The sequence below is a fragment of the Octopus sinensis genome, unplaced genomic scaffold, assembly GCF_006345805.1.
Source record: "Octopus sinensis unplaced genomic scaffold, ASM634580v1 Contig16795, whole genome shotgun sequence".
Lineage (NCBI taxonomy): Eukaryota > Metazoa > Mollusca > Cephalopoda > Octopoda > Octopodidae > Octopus > Octopus sinensis.
The window spans coordinates 70587-86147 of NW_021834582.1; the positions used below are offsets into that span (position 1 = coordinate 70587).

The window sequence follows — 15561 nt, forward strand, 5'->3', positions numbered from 1 at the left end:
TCCTCGACTTACATGATGAGGTCCTTAAAACCTTCCCCCCCAAAAAAAATTAAAAAAAAATTTCTGCATTTTGGTTAAAATGAACAACTACGATGTCCTCGACTTACATGATGAGGTCCTTAAAACCTCCCGCCAAAAAATCAAAAAATTATTTTCTGGATTTTGATTAAAATGAACAACGTGAATGTCCTCGACATTCATGATGAGGTCCATTAAAACCTTTGAGGCAAAAATCTCACGTTCAAGAATATCCTTGATGAAAACGACAGCGAGAATATAAACAATGATGAACTCCCAATTATTTGCGATAAAGAAATTCAATTCATCTTGAGATTTTCTCTTTAAAATTAAATGCATATATCATTATCGACCATGAATCAAAATTAAAGCTATTATCATATTTGACTTTGACAGAATGTGCAATTACAGATTGCACGACCTTGAATAGAGTGTGCAATTAACAGATTTTGAAAAACACTTTGATAGTTGAAACCACATTAGCACAATCATTAACACAATTTACCACCAATTGACAGCGCAATCAGAAGAATTTGCGTTAAAATATTAACTATTTATTTAAGTTTTTCGTAAAGATAGAATTTATTTTCGGTATGCCTCTTTTTTCCTAATATTTTTTATTATTCAAAAATAATTTTTAAGCAGAGGATAGGATGGAATGGCATTTCCCACGCAAGATGGCTATTGATATGCGTTGGAAAAGCCATGTCCATTCCCGATGATCGTTTCTCCTTCTGCTTGCTAGGTCCCCCAGTTTAATAAGAAATTTTTTAGTTCTGGGACCGAGGACTCCCGACGTCTCCATTGCAAACGGGCCAAACATGTGATAGTTATCTATTTGATTAATGTGTTTTATACATCTACATAAACTTATAGTTGTTTGATGAAACAGGCCCTCCGCAGGAGCTAGGTCGCGGTGAGCGAAGCGAGCTGCCGAGCTAGTAGTCTATAAGCTCGTTTAAAGTCATATTCTCTTTAGGTAGTGCAAGAATAAAAAAATCAGATCTTATGAAATAAAAATAAATTTAATATAAATTCGAAAAATTTGATATTTCGCTCTTAAGCTCGCTTAATTTTTGAACTGATTTAAAAGAATAATTTATTTTGTTAATTGCAACTTTAACACATTTCGCAGTTAGAATATTTTAATATTTATAGCGAATCTCTGATTAAGATTAAATGAAATTTATAATTCTTTTTTGTAAAATATCAACTGTGTAGTTGTATGTTCATTGCTACAGTCTATGGTTAATTTAGAAAAATTTTGTTCAAATATAACCACCACTGTAAACACCACTACAGGTACAACAAGAAAAATCAACTCAAAAACCTGATCTATGCCAAAAAAGTTTTATTTATTTTTATAAATTCGTAGGTTTTGTTTTAGTGTTGATAATGACTGTATATCAGTTATTCTGCTAGATTTTAATTATCATAAAAGCTAAAATTCTTGATTTTTAATTTTTGGTTTGAAATATAATAGTCCTCATAGTTTAACTTTGATGGAATTTTGTTAAAAATGCAAATCAGAAATTTGCAATATAATTCCTTACAATTTCTTAGATAGTGTTAAGAACACGATAAATAAAAATTTAGATCTATAAAAAGTTTGCTTATTCTTTAACAAGCTTTTCGGAATTGCAAATTATAAATAATAGCTTCTTCATTCTAAAGAGTAAGCCAAAAATATTCAATCATTTTTATATTAGTTATTTATAAAAATCGACACGCTTCTTAGAATTCTTATTTTCTGCAGGAAATGCCGATTCTGTGAACTAGTATATGAAAATATCTTTCTGAACAATGATATTTAATGTCATAGGACAACTAGTAGATTATCGCGTCTAGTGGGGAACTGTTGGATACAATTTTTGAATAAAATCTTAAACTACAGTTCAATCTACCAGTGACTCAGTTATTCATAAGTTTTTTGAATTATTTAAAATTTTTACTAATGTTCTAATTTCGTTTGATTTTTATATAACAATATGTTCTTCAGTGTTAAGTACTATTGAAACGCTTTTCTAGACTTTTATTGCAACAGCACGAAGGAATTAAAATTAAATATTATTATTTCTCAAATTTTGTATGAATAATATTTGGCCCTCTTTCTTCAGAGATGTTGCATTTTTTTTAAAAACCTGTAAGCATCAACAAACGATTATATTTATGTTCTAGTCGCACAAAAATTCCGTAAATAAAGCTGACGGTAATTATTTATAGCAACATGTTGAGATGATAGGTCTTAGTAGTAATTAGCGCAATTTGAATCAGATCGCCACAATAAAGTTCAGTCAAAACTAAAACCAAAATGTTAGAACAAACCTAATATGAATTCATATAAAATATACAGTAAAACCTCTCAAATTTACTGATTTGGGAGCAGAGCAAAAAATTTGCGGAAACATGAACTTACAATATTTATTTAATTATTTAATATTCATAACAATTCCTCAATTTACATAATATTTTCGTGATCATCTTTATCTTAACTTGCCCGAGAAGCATGGGTTTTATCGTCAATTTAAAATTTCTTAATTGTTTCTTCATAACTATTTTTGTAGTTCCTAGATTCACTGTTAATTGTGATTGTTTCACATTTTATCCATTGAGCATGACGGAAACAATTTTAATAGTCGTAGGAGTTACTTTATTTCAAGCAAAGAATGTTGATGTCACACCAGTCATATAAGTGATTGCATTAATTGCGTTCTGACAATTTCTTCTGCCTCAACCTTTTCAATTATATCATTTATTTTTAAACTTGTAAATTCGGATTTAAAGCATTTTGTAATTCCTTGATCCATTGGTTGCAAAACCGAGGAATTCTCTTTATGTTTATTGATATCAGTTCGATTCAAAAAGTCAGATTTTGATTTGAGGTTTTTATAGTTCTTAAAAAAATTTTCTTCTTTAATCGTAAAAAAAATCCTGGAAATTTGAGGTGTAGAAACAAATGGGTTATATGAAATATTTTCGTTAATAGAAATAAACGGCGGAGAAATAGCAGATTCGAGAGATTTCACTGTACTTTATTCACAAACTGTTGGGCTATTATGTTAACAGGTTTGCCATATATCAATTAGTCGTACACTAGGTGCAAAAAAAACCGTTTTTTTAAATACGGCATATTTTGCAAAGATAACCGTAATTTTTCTTTGTCGATATCGAAAGGGATCATTAAATTAACTCTAAATCAATTTTGTTATATTTTTTTTGTATTGTGTTATATGTCTAAATTAAAAATTTTAATTACACGAGCGCAATAAAAAACCGTTTTATTTTTGATTATTTAAAGTTAGTATTCAATATGGTCCCCTTTTGCCTTAAAAAGCTTTTGTGCTCTATTCGGCATGCTTTCGATTAATTTTTTTATAAAACTAATCGGTATTTCGTTCCAAATATTTTCGATTTTTTCTTTCAATTCCGAAACATTCTTTGGATGAAAGGTGTTTAATTCCCTCTTCATATGAGCCCATATATGTTCGATCGGATTTAAATCCGGTGATTGAGGTGCCCATGGTAAAAGGTTTACTTTCTTTTCTTGAAAAAATCGCATAGTCATCTTGAAAGTATGACATGGTGCCATGTCTTGTTGGAAAATAAAGTCACTAAGCTCCATTTTTTTTGCAGATTCCCATAAATGGTTACATAGTGTGTTGATATAAAGTGCGAAATTCATATTCCCGTGTATAAAAGCAAGCGAGCCCATTCCGTAATAGGAAAAACAGCCCCAGACCATAACTTTCCCCCCACCAAATTTTACAGTAGGCGAAAGGTTGCTTTTTTGAAGGCCTGTATTGTTTTTCCGATAACAATATTGCCGTTTTTTAATATTAAAAACTTCGAAACTGCATTCGTCACTGAAAATTGTCCTCATCCATTCAGTGTTTGGCACAGTAATGAAATGCTTTGCCATGTTATAGCGTTTTTCACTATTTATTTTGTTCAATAATGGTTTTTTTCTACATACACGAGCATATATTTGCTCCCTTCTTAAATAATTTGCGATGGATCTTTTACCGACTGTTCTTCCGGTTATTTTACGGAGATCATTCCTTAAGCAATCAGCTTTTTTTGGGGGTCCTCTTTAACCAGGTTGAGTAAAATAAGGATATCGTCCTTATTAAGAATTTTTGGTCTCTTCGAACCTTTCATTCTTTCAGTCGTACCATATTTAAATGAATTTTTGGATGAAGTCAGCGATAGTTGATCGCGGGATATTAAGCTCGTCAGATATTTTTTTAGTGGTCCAATTTAACGCATTCAAGCTTAGAATCACTCATGTCACACTCACCAGAATAAACGGTTTTTTATTGCGCTCGTGTAATTAAAATTTGTAATTTAGACATATAACACAATACAAAAAAAATATAACAAAATTGATTTAGGGTTAATTTAATGATCCCTTTCGATATCGACAAAGAAAAATCACGGTTATCTTTGCAAAATATCCCGTATTTAAAAAAACGGTTTTTTTTTGCACCTAGTGTATATGCTTGAAAGAAAGTTCATAAACCACTGCAAGAAAACCAAAAAATATATCATCGTCTAAAAGATTTCTAATTAAATCAGAAACTTTAAATCCATAAAAACCAAGGCTTTCATTAAATAATTAAAACAAGATTTTAAATTCATTAACTTGGGTTTGTGCACGACTTTTTTGGTACACCAATCAGTTAGAAATTTTCTATAAACTTGTCTTATAGAGGCTTCTGCTAATAATTTACTGTCAAATTTAATAAATATATCATCCAGTCACTTTATTCCAATTCGTTATGTAATACTTCCTGAAATGTAACGAAAAATTAAATTTTTAATTTTAAAGAGCAATCTTACGTAGTAGTGTCCTCAATAATTCAAATTATTGTATTAATTAAAAATTTCTAAATAATATTTTATTTGTTAAATTTTATCTATATAATTACTTTAGATTTTTAATAGTAAAATGTAAATTATTTGAAAACTATATTTTTAAAGCATTAACAAATCCTTCCAGTTATTGAATTACTTAATTTTTTCCATGAGCCTACCAAACCTAACTTCTTTGGTCCAATTACCCTTTAAAATTCTAATTTTTGTGTCTGCTTAGCAGGCTTATTTTTTTAAAGTAATTTTTTGTGCTGGCGCAAACTTTTGAACATAAATTGGTACGACAAAGTGTCAAATGTTGTTCTCGAAAGGATTAAACATACACTGTCGCTTGTGGCGAAAGTTTGGAAGCAACATTTATCATATTTGGGGCACGTGCTTCGGGAGTATGGGATAGGAAAAGAAATCCTTCTGTTTTCGTTCGCTGGAAAAAGGAAGCAGGGTAGACCGAAACTAAACTGGACATCTGAAGTAGTGAAACTTACCGGACATCATTTGTCGGAAATAGCAGAGCTGGTGGAGGATAGAGTTTCGTGGAGGGACCTGTCTTACAGAATCGCCAATGGCCGGAATCGGCTGAATATGGCTTAACTTTAATTTTTTGTATATTTTCGTACTTTTTTTTTATTACGAAAAGTGTTCGAAAGCTTCATGGACGGGAAACCGACGCGATCGAGAAAGAATTAGAGCGTACTATCGCAAGGGATATCCGCTCGAAAAACCATCTTGATTCGCGGGCGTCACCTGTGATAGCAGACATGCGGGACCCGATCTCCTGAACGAAGCTGATTGCCTTACTGCCCAAAAAACCGGAATTCTCAACTGCGAATGGGAGGAATTGGAACTTTTCCATAAGTGAGGAGTACTTCCGCATCTTTTTGCATTCCGTGGTTGTGACAATAGATGCAGGGGCGGATACGGACATTCTGCATCGGCATTGGTGTCTTGCCATAACCGGTAGACAGATTCCGATTCTCATTGTTTCGGCAATCACAGGAGCTATAGTCAATAAAACTTGGAAATTTTTTTAACTCATTTCCACACACAAGATTGAAGACTATCTTGAACCAACACACAAGAAAAAAAATATGTAAAGATCATTCCGCAACCCTACCTACGATTAGCTAAAATAAACAACCAAATGCTTGGTTTCGGACACATAAGAGCGTCCCTGTCCGGTAAAGGAGACGCCGTTCAGAGGATGTTGGCCACCACGAGTGCGGAAATTCTGGTGGTCAACGAAGCGAAGGTAAAGGAGGGTCCGTACGTAGTTGATGGCTACAACTGTTAAAGGTTACCCATTCCACAAAGTGTCGTGCATTTAAGTAAGAATTTGACGACGTTACTATATACGCGCGTCTCAACTATTATTTTTCCTTATTGCTTGCTAACACCATTTTATTTGATGATATTTTTTTAGAATATTTCAAATGAGTTTAAAAACGATGTAGTAGTAATTGACCCAAACTGCTATCTTTGACCTCAAACATTCTCTCAATATTAACCATTTAAATTCTCACCAATCAGAGATCATCTTCCATGGGCATCCTTCCGAACATAGTTTTGGCCACATTCACCATCTCAGCTCAATGAGGCTTTTCACAGTCAAGTCCATAAAAATAGTATTATTACATTCGTTTAAACCAGCATGATTCTCTCACGCACATTTAAAAAACTTAAATTATATATTTATTTATATTATTGAGTTTAGCCTATTAAATGGTAAACCTAAAACTGTATAAATTCACATTGCTTAATTAACTACGTCAGCGATTTGTATGTTCTTCGACTCGGAGTCCATTTGGCTATTCTCTCGTGGGTGGACTGAGCTCATGATTGCAGCCTTCTACGGTCTAACTGAGTACTCCAAGAATGATTTGAGACAGAATGACAAAGCTGTTGCTGGCTGCCGGTGCTGATCCCAACATTAAGAACGAGTTTTCGAGTGTCATTGAATCATTATCATTTTTCAGACCTTTCGGTGGCTTTACGGCCCTTCATTACGCAGTAAAATCAAACAGAATCCCGATTGTGGTAGCTCTGCTTGAAGCAGGTCTCATCCCTCAGTCATGACAGGAGCGGACCCTTTCGTAGAGAACGAACTCGGCCACAAACCGGCGGACTACGCCAGTAGTAAGAAAGTTAAGAAATGGTTGGAAAACCACATAAAAGAGGTTAAAAGCGGAACCCAAATGATAGGTCATTAAAAAACGGAATTCCAAAGCTGCGGAAGAGCGACGTAAGCATCTGATAGAGTATGTGTTGAGAGAGTCGATTGTGGGGCAGGAGAGTGCCATTTCCACGGTATCCTCAGGTTCTTCCTTCCGTTGATGTGGTAGCTATTAGACGGAAGCAGACTGGTTGGATGGACCGAGACCATCCACTTGTTTTTCTTTTTCTGGGCTCTTCGGGGACCGGCAAGACAGAATTGACCAAACAGATGGCAAAATATCTTCACGGAGACAAGAAAGCCTTTATTCGAATGGACATGTCTGAATTCCAGCATCGACACGAGGTGGCCAGGTTCATAGGGTTCCCTCCTGGGTACTTGGGTCACAAGAAGGGAGGACAGTTGACGAATCTACTAAAGGAGTGTCCTGATCCGTCGTCCTCTTTGATGAGATAGAAAAGGCTCATCCTGACGTTCTGACTATAATGCTCCAATTATTCGACGAGGTGAGTATATGGGGGAATGTAGGGGAGACTGACTGACGGAAAGGGCAACACAATCGAGTGCAAGGACGCTAGCAATTTCAATTTTAAGAAACGTTACATTTCCAAATGGAGAAATATTCTCGAATTTAACAAACTTGGAGCAATTGTAATCAACATTTTATTAACACTAGTCTTTGTGATGGAGACTCGCTAAAGAGAATACTAAACAACTCATTTGATAGGTTGATTCACCTACACTATATGTACATTCAAGTATTTTGAATCATTAGATCACTATATTACTGTAGTGACCTTCGTTACTTGAATGTAGATGCTTTTTTAAGTCTAGGCAGTTTAAGTGCTCTGTACAAATCTTATTCTAACATTAAAGTTACATGCCATCAAATGCCATTTTTCGGTCGCCAAAAATCAGTCGTCCCCTCAACCTGGAGTATTTTAAATTACTGACTGTGTAGTATGCAGATGGGTCAGAAAATGTGCATATTCAAAAATGGGTCCCAACCCACAATGTATACTTAGATATATATTCTCATATAAGGATTACGACAATGACGGATAATCTAAATATCTTTTTAACTGATAAAAGTGTAGCAATAAATGCAGATACATCTTGAGAGGCAACACTAATCACTGGGGAAGCATATGGTGTGTTAGTTTACTCACAATAGATTGCAACCTCTGCCGCCATCCCGCATCAAGTAATATGATATGCAGATGGGACCATTCATTCTAAATTATTGGAAGGGGGAATACGCTCGGCTTTGAGACTGCTCTCCAGTGATAGTCCATTCCTGAAGCCTTCAATTGAGACTCATGAAGCTCTCCTGGATCGACATCCGGCCGCTCCAAGCGACTCACGAAATCCACCTCTCCCAGGGATTCTTCAGCCATTGTCTGTCTCGGACGATGACATTAAAGCCGGAATTTTATCCTTCGCTCCAAGCAGCGGGGCTGGTCTAGACGGGCTGCGACCAGGACATTTTAAGGACCTAATCTCGCCGGACATTGGAAACTCGGGATCACGGCTTCTTTCGTCGATCTGTTCTCTTATCAACAGAATGCTTTCGGGAGATCTTCCAGAGCTAGTCCGTCACTTTTTCTTCTCTGCAAAACTGATCGCCCTAGAAAAGAAAGGAGGGGGTGTTCGACCCATTGCAGTTGGATCTGTCATCCGTCGGCTAGCTTCAAAGATGGCATGCAGGGCTGTTATCCCATCATTAACTCCGCTAATGTGCCCTATTCATCTTGGAGTTGGTACCCCAGGAGGTTGTGAAGCTGCAATACACGGAATCCGTGCATTTAACCACATAAACAACAATACCCCCCATATTATTGTTAAATTGGACATCCGTAATGCATTTAACACCATCCGCCGCTACTCTATATTGGAGAACGTCTTGAATTTTGTCCCGAAATATACAACTATGTTCTCAGCTCATACGCGAAACCATCCACCCTCGTCCATGGCCCTTACCATATTTCCTCGTCCTTGGGGGTTCAACAAGGAGACCCATTGGGTCCTGTTCTCTTTTGCCTTGGAATTAATCACATTGCTAATAGCTGCTCAACCCCGCTGAATGTTTGGTACCTTGATGACTGCACCCTCGGAGGTCATCCCGAAGCTGTCTTCAAGACGCTCGTTGACCTAATTCCGAGACTTGAATGAGTTGCTCTTATACTGAACACTTCAAAAAGTGAAATCATTAATTTTGGGTTCCGTCGTGATGAATTCGAGGTTATTGTTTCCACTTTCAGTGAGATAATTCCCGGAGCGTCCATCACGCCTAGTATCAGTCTGGAGATATTAGGCTGCCCATTGACAGATGGTGGAATCAAGGACGCTCTTGAAACTAAGGAAATGCTACTGGAAAAGAGCCTTCTTCCTGCTCAAAAATGCCCTTGGCATCCAAATATTAAATCATGTGCTACGAGGGTCACCCTGCTTCTTAGAAAATGATCAACTTCATTCTATTAATGTCCTTTTCCGGAAAACAACCGAACGCATCATAAATATCAAATTCGACGACCAAGGCTGTAAACAAGCTTCCCTTCCTGTCTCCTTTGGAGGTCATTTTTAATTTTAAGGAGCAATCTTACGTAGTAGTGTCCTCAATAATTCAAATTATTGCATTAATTACAAATTTCTAAATAATATTTTATTTGTTAAATTTTCTCGATATAATTACTTTAGATTTTAAATAGTAAAAAGGAAATTATTTGAAAACTATATTTTTAAAGCATTAACAAATCCTTCCAGTTATTGAATTACTTAATTTTTTCCATGAGCCTACGAAACCTACCTCCACTGGTCCAATTACTTCTTTACATGCTAATTTTTGTGTCTGCTTTGCAGGCTTATTTCCGTTATTAGAGTTTTCCTTAAATTTTTGTTATAGAATCACCATTTCCGTTATAGAATCACCAATTCACCACAGTCCCGGTGGAAACCTCTGGAGCAGACGTCACCAAACTACGGCCCGCGGGCCGGATCCGGCCCGCGACAACATTTTATCCGGCCCGCGCACTATTTCGAGATATTCAATTAATACCTTAATAATTAACTTAAATAAAAACTTTAATTAAAAAATTAAACTATTTTGCAAGATTTAATTCGAAAAAAAACTTATCAGCATTAACGTTAAATTTTTCTTTGTTGCTATGTCTAATATGAAAAGAAAGGTTGACCGCGAATGCCGTGTATTCAATAAATTATGGGAATTGAAGTATTTTTTTGCGAAAGATGAATTAAAGCAGAAAGCTTATTGTTTAATATGCCACGAACATCTCTCTGTTATGAAGGAGTATAACATTCGACGTCATTATGAAACGAATCATGCTCCGATATATTCCAAGTACACTGGAAAGCTACGTGAGGATAAAGTTGAATCACTGAAACGCACTTTACAAATTCAACAAGGCCTTATAAAAAAAAATTTTGAAAATAATGAAAATGTAACAAGAGCTGGATACGAGATAACGAAAATTATTTCACAACACGGGAAACCCTTTAGTGATGGGATGTATATCAAAAATTGCATTATTGAAGCAGTTAATTGTTTGTGCCCACTAAATTCTTCCTTATTTGATGGAATAAGTTTGTCGGCGAGTTCTGTATCACGGAGAACTGAAGAGCTTGGAAAAAATATATATTTACAAATTTGTGAAAAGACAAGTAATATGTTGTGGTATTCTCTTGCATTGGATGAGTCAGTTGACATTTCGGGAACATCGCAACTTCTTATTTTTATTCGTGGAGTTGATGAGAATATTTCCATAACTGAAGAACTGGCATCTGTTTGTTCTATTCATGGAACAACCACTGGAAAAGATATTTTTGATGAATTGGAACAAACTATAAGTGACTATAACCTTGAATGGGAGAAACTGAGTTGTGTTACGATTGACGGGGCAAAGAATATGGCTGGTTCTAAAAAGGGTCTAGTTGGGCAAATAACTAATAAATTGGAGGAATTACATATTTCAAACACTTTGTTCATTCATTGCATCCTTCATCAGCACGCACTATGTGCGAAGGCTCTTATATTTCATGTGTGTTGAATCCAGTTATTCGCATAATAAACTTTGTTCGAGGGAGCTCACTTAATCACCGTCAGTTTAAAGTTTTACTTGACGATTTTGGATCTGAATATTTTGACTTACCATATTACACTGCAGTTAGATGGCTTAGCTGTGGTAATGTATTAAATAGATTTTATAAACTCCGAAGTGAGATTGATATTTTTCTAACCAGTAAAAATAACTATTATCCCGAATTATCAGATCTTGCTTGGCTATCAAAATTATCATTTTTGGTTGATGTTACAACTCACATGAATGAGCTAAATCTGAAATTACAAGGAAAGGAAAACTTAATTTGTGATTTCTACAGGATAATTAAAGCATTTCGACAAAAATTGATGTTATTCGAGTCACAACTTGGAGTACGTCAGTTTTCACACTTTTCTTGTTTTAAAAGTTTTTGTGAGGCAAACTGTAATGAGATCGACATTACTTTCCAAATTGGAATTATCAAAGAATTAAAACATCATTTTTTACATAAGTTTTCTGAACTTGACAAAATTGAAAGCGATATAATTTTGTTCGAAAATCCATTTTCTTGTAATGTTGAAAATGTTCAACATGAATTACAATTAGAAGTTATTGACTTACAATCAAATGAACAGCTCAAAGATTGTCACAGACGGACCAAACTCGCTGAGTTCTACGAATATCTCAAGGATGATGAGTTTCCGAGACTAAAGAATTTTGCGATAAAGATGATTTCTATATTTGGCACAACTTACCAATGTGAGCAAACGTTTTCGAGGATGAAATATGTTAAGTCTGCCCATCGTGCAAGATTGACTGACGGACACTTAAAATCAATTCTCATGATAGGATGCAGCAATTTAAAACCAAATATTGATGAACTTATCAAAAAAAGATCACAGTTCCATAGCTCTCATTAAAATTTTTGTTTACTTTATTTTTGTTTAAATTAGTTTTTATTGTAAAAAACACACTTATGAATTTCTAGTAAAATTATAATCCTATGCACGTGCTCCGGCCCGCGTTCATTGTGTTGGGGTCAATCCGGCCCGCGAGTGCAAAAAGTTTGGTGACCCCTGCTCTGGAGTCATCGGCCCGCAGACGCTATCGTTTCTCCGCCGCCTTGGATCTAAGCTCGTAATTGCCACGAAAGATCCCAACGAGTCGATCAGACTCTTTCAAAGGATCTCATTGGCCATCATGCGCGGGAATTACCAGTCGATCCGCTGCGCATTTTAACTCTTCTCGTTTATTAACATAAAAATAATTTTTCGTACTTATTTTTTATATTGCAAAAGATTCTCCGCCACCACGTGAAGTAAATCAAAGTTCTAAGATATTAACAGATAATCTAGTCTAGAATCTGTGATGTTACGACATGAGAGGGAGTGGTAGTTAAACTTGGCTGTACGTGTGCTGCATCGGCATTGGTGTCTTGCCATAACCGGTAGACAGATTGCGATTCTCACTGTTTCGGCAATCACAGGAGCTATAGTCAATAAAACGTGGAAATTTTTTCAACTTAATTCCACACACAAGATTGGAGACTATCTCGAACCAACACACAAAAAAAAATAAGTAAAGATCATTCCGCAACCCTACCTACGATAAAATAAACAACCAAATGCTTTCGGTGTCAGGGTTTCAGACACATAAGCGCGTCCTTGTCCGGTAAAGAAGACGCCGTTCAGAGGATGTTGGCCACCACGAGTGCGGACATTCTAGTGATCAACGAAACGAAGGTAAATGGGGGTTCGTACGTTGTTGATGGCTACAACTGTTGTCACATACCCTGGAAACAGGGGTCAGGGGAAAAAGAATTATATAATCAAACACCCGGAATAACCGTTCATTATGTCGACAACTGTCATTGCTGCAATCTAAAATTGAGTTAACATTCGTAATCAAATCATTAACATTTCGTACTTTCTTGAAATTCCAGAAAGCTAATTTATTATAAACTAGCTCGGCAGCTCGCTTCGCTCACCGCGACCTAGCTCCTGCGGAGGGCCTGTTTCATCAAACAACTATAAGTTTATGTAGATGTATAAAACTACCTGGTTTAATGAATAAATTTTCTCTTCTGCCTACCCTCGAGCATCCCACATACAGCTGTCCATGTGAAAAGCACTCACTCTCTAAAAATAACCCAACTACCTTTAATGACTGTCCCTGGGCCTTGTTTATTGTCATTGCAAAACTCATCCTCAAAGGAAATTGCAGCCTTTTAAATCTAAATGGTAATTCATCAGTAATTATCGGAATTCGTGGAATATAAACATCCTCACCTCTATACTTACCTGTTAATATCGTCGCCTCTATTACGTTAGCCATCAAATTTTTGATAACTAACCTCGTTCCGTTGCATAATTTAGGTGGCGCAAGATTTCGTAATAAAACCACTGGAACGCCTATCTTTAACTTTAAAGATGATTCGGCATTCCAGAGGGATCTAAGGAGTTTAAAAATTCAATCCGGTTGAATTTTTAGAAAATAACAAAAAAATAAAAAAAACAAATAAAAATAAATATTTAAAAACAAAAAAATAAAAAAAAACTAAACAAAAAACTTAGCAGCAGCCAAAAAAGCGACACACAAAAAGATTTAATTAATTACCCTAAGCTGACCGTTTTTCTTCAGCTTCGTTTTTCCTCCTTCGGTTATCTATTTAAAAAATTATTTTTGAATAATAAAAAATATTAGGAAAAAAGAGGCATACAGAAAATTAATTCTATCTTACGAAAAACTTAACTAAATAGTTAATATTTTTACGCAAATTCTTCTGATTGCGCTGTCAATTGGTGGTAAATTGTGTTAATGATTGTGCTAATGTGGTTTTCAACTATCAAAGTGTTTTTCAAAATCTGTTAATTGCACACTCTATTCAAGGTCGTGCAATCTTTAATTGCACATTCTGTCAAAGTCAAATATGATAATAGCTTTAATTTTGATTCATGGTCGATAATGATATATGCATTTAATTTTAAAGAGAAAATCATAGGATGAATTGAATTTCTTTATCGCGAATAATTAGGAGTTCATCATTGTTAATATTCTCGCTGTCGTTTTCATCAAGGATATTCTTAATACGTGAGATTTTTGCCTCGGAGGTTTTAATGGACCTCATTATGAATGTCGAGGACATTAACGTTGTTCATTTTAATCAAATGCAGAAAATAATTTTTTGATTTTTTGGCGGGAAGGTTTTAAGGACCTCATCATGTAAGTCGAGGACATCGTAGTTGTTCATTTTAACCAAAATGCAGAAAATTTTTTTTGGGGGGAATTTATCTCTACTTTGCCAATTTGAAGTTGGTGTGCACACACAGACAGACAGACAGACAGACAGACACACACCATACCATTTTATTATTAAGAAGGGTTAATCGTCATTTTATTTTTGGGATAAACTTTACCCATTCCACAAAGTGTCGTGCATTTAAGTAGGAATTTGACGATGTTACTATATACGCGAGTCTCAACTATTATTTTTCCTTATTGCTTGCTAGCACCATTTTATTTGATGATATTTTTTTTAGAATATTTCAAATGAGTTTAAATACGATGTAGTAGTAATATACCCAAACTGCTATCCTTGACCTCAAACATTCTCTCAATATTAACCATTTAAATTCTCACCAATCAGAGGTCATCTTCCACGGGCATTCTTCCGAACATAGTTTTGGCCACATTCACCATCTCAACTCAATGAGGCTTTTCACAGTCATGTCTATAAAAATAGTATTATTACATTCGTTTAAACCAGCATGATTCTTTTACGCACATTAAAAAAACTTAAATTATATATTTATTTATATTATTGAGTTTAGCCTATTAAATGGTAAACCTAAAACTGTATAAATTCACATTGCTTAATTAACTACGTCAGCGATTCGTATGTTCTTTTATTGCATATATTAATTTTTTATTCATAATTATTATTATTTCGATTCAAGGACTTGATGCATATTAATATTTGCTCAGAACCTTCCATGAATTAAAAAATTGTTGGTTATGAGTTTTTTTCACAATATTGTGATATGTATTATTCCTTTGTTTTAAATTTGAAAATTTATTATTTTCATTCATTTCTATGAATATTTTTAATTACCTAATTTTTAAATTCCAATTGTCAAATCGATTCTTGATTTGATCTATTTATAATTTTATTTTTCAGACAATTTAATAATTTATTTTTAATGTTTTTGAGTGGTATTACGTTAACAACATTACTTAATGATTATTAGTGTTTTTTATACTTTGGTTGTATGCCGAATTTTTATTTTATTAAATAAAACAATTTCTATTATTTGATTTTACCTTATCCACTTCTTCAATGGACAATATCCGAATATTTAATTAAGCACAATCATTTCTTTTCATCGTGACTTATTTTAAAGAAGTAATTTATTCATTTCCTGGTACCCGAAAACTATCTTTCGGATC

The 15561-nt window shown here is 34.7% G+C and overlaps 1 protein-coding gene across 1 annotated transcript; it reads left to right on the plus strand.

Annotated features, from left to right (window-relative positions):
• Nucleotides 1-10233: 10233 nt before the first annotated feature.
• On the plus strand, nt 10234-12475 carry LOC115230927 (general transcription factor II-I repeat domain-containing protein 2-like). Its single transcript, XM_029801029.1, has 3 exons — nt 10234-10990; nt 11131-11874; nt 12414-12475. The coding sequence occupies exons 1-3, from the start codon at nt 10234-10236 to the stop codon at nt 12473-12475; spliced, it is 1563 nt and encodes a 520-aa protein (XP_029656889.1).
• Nucleotides 12476-15561: the final 3086 nt, after the last annotated feature.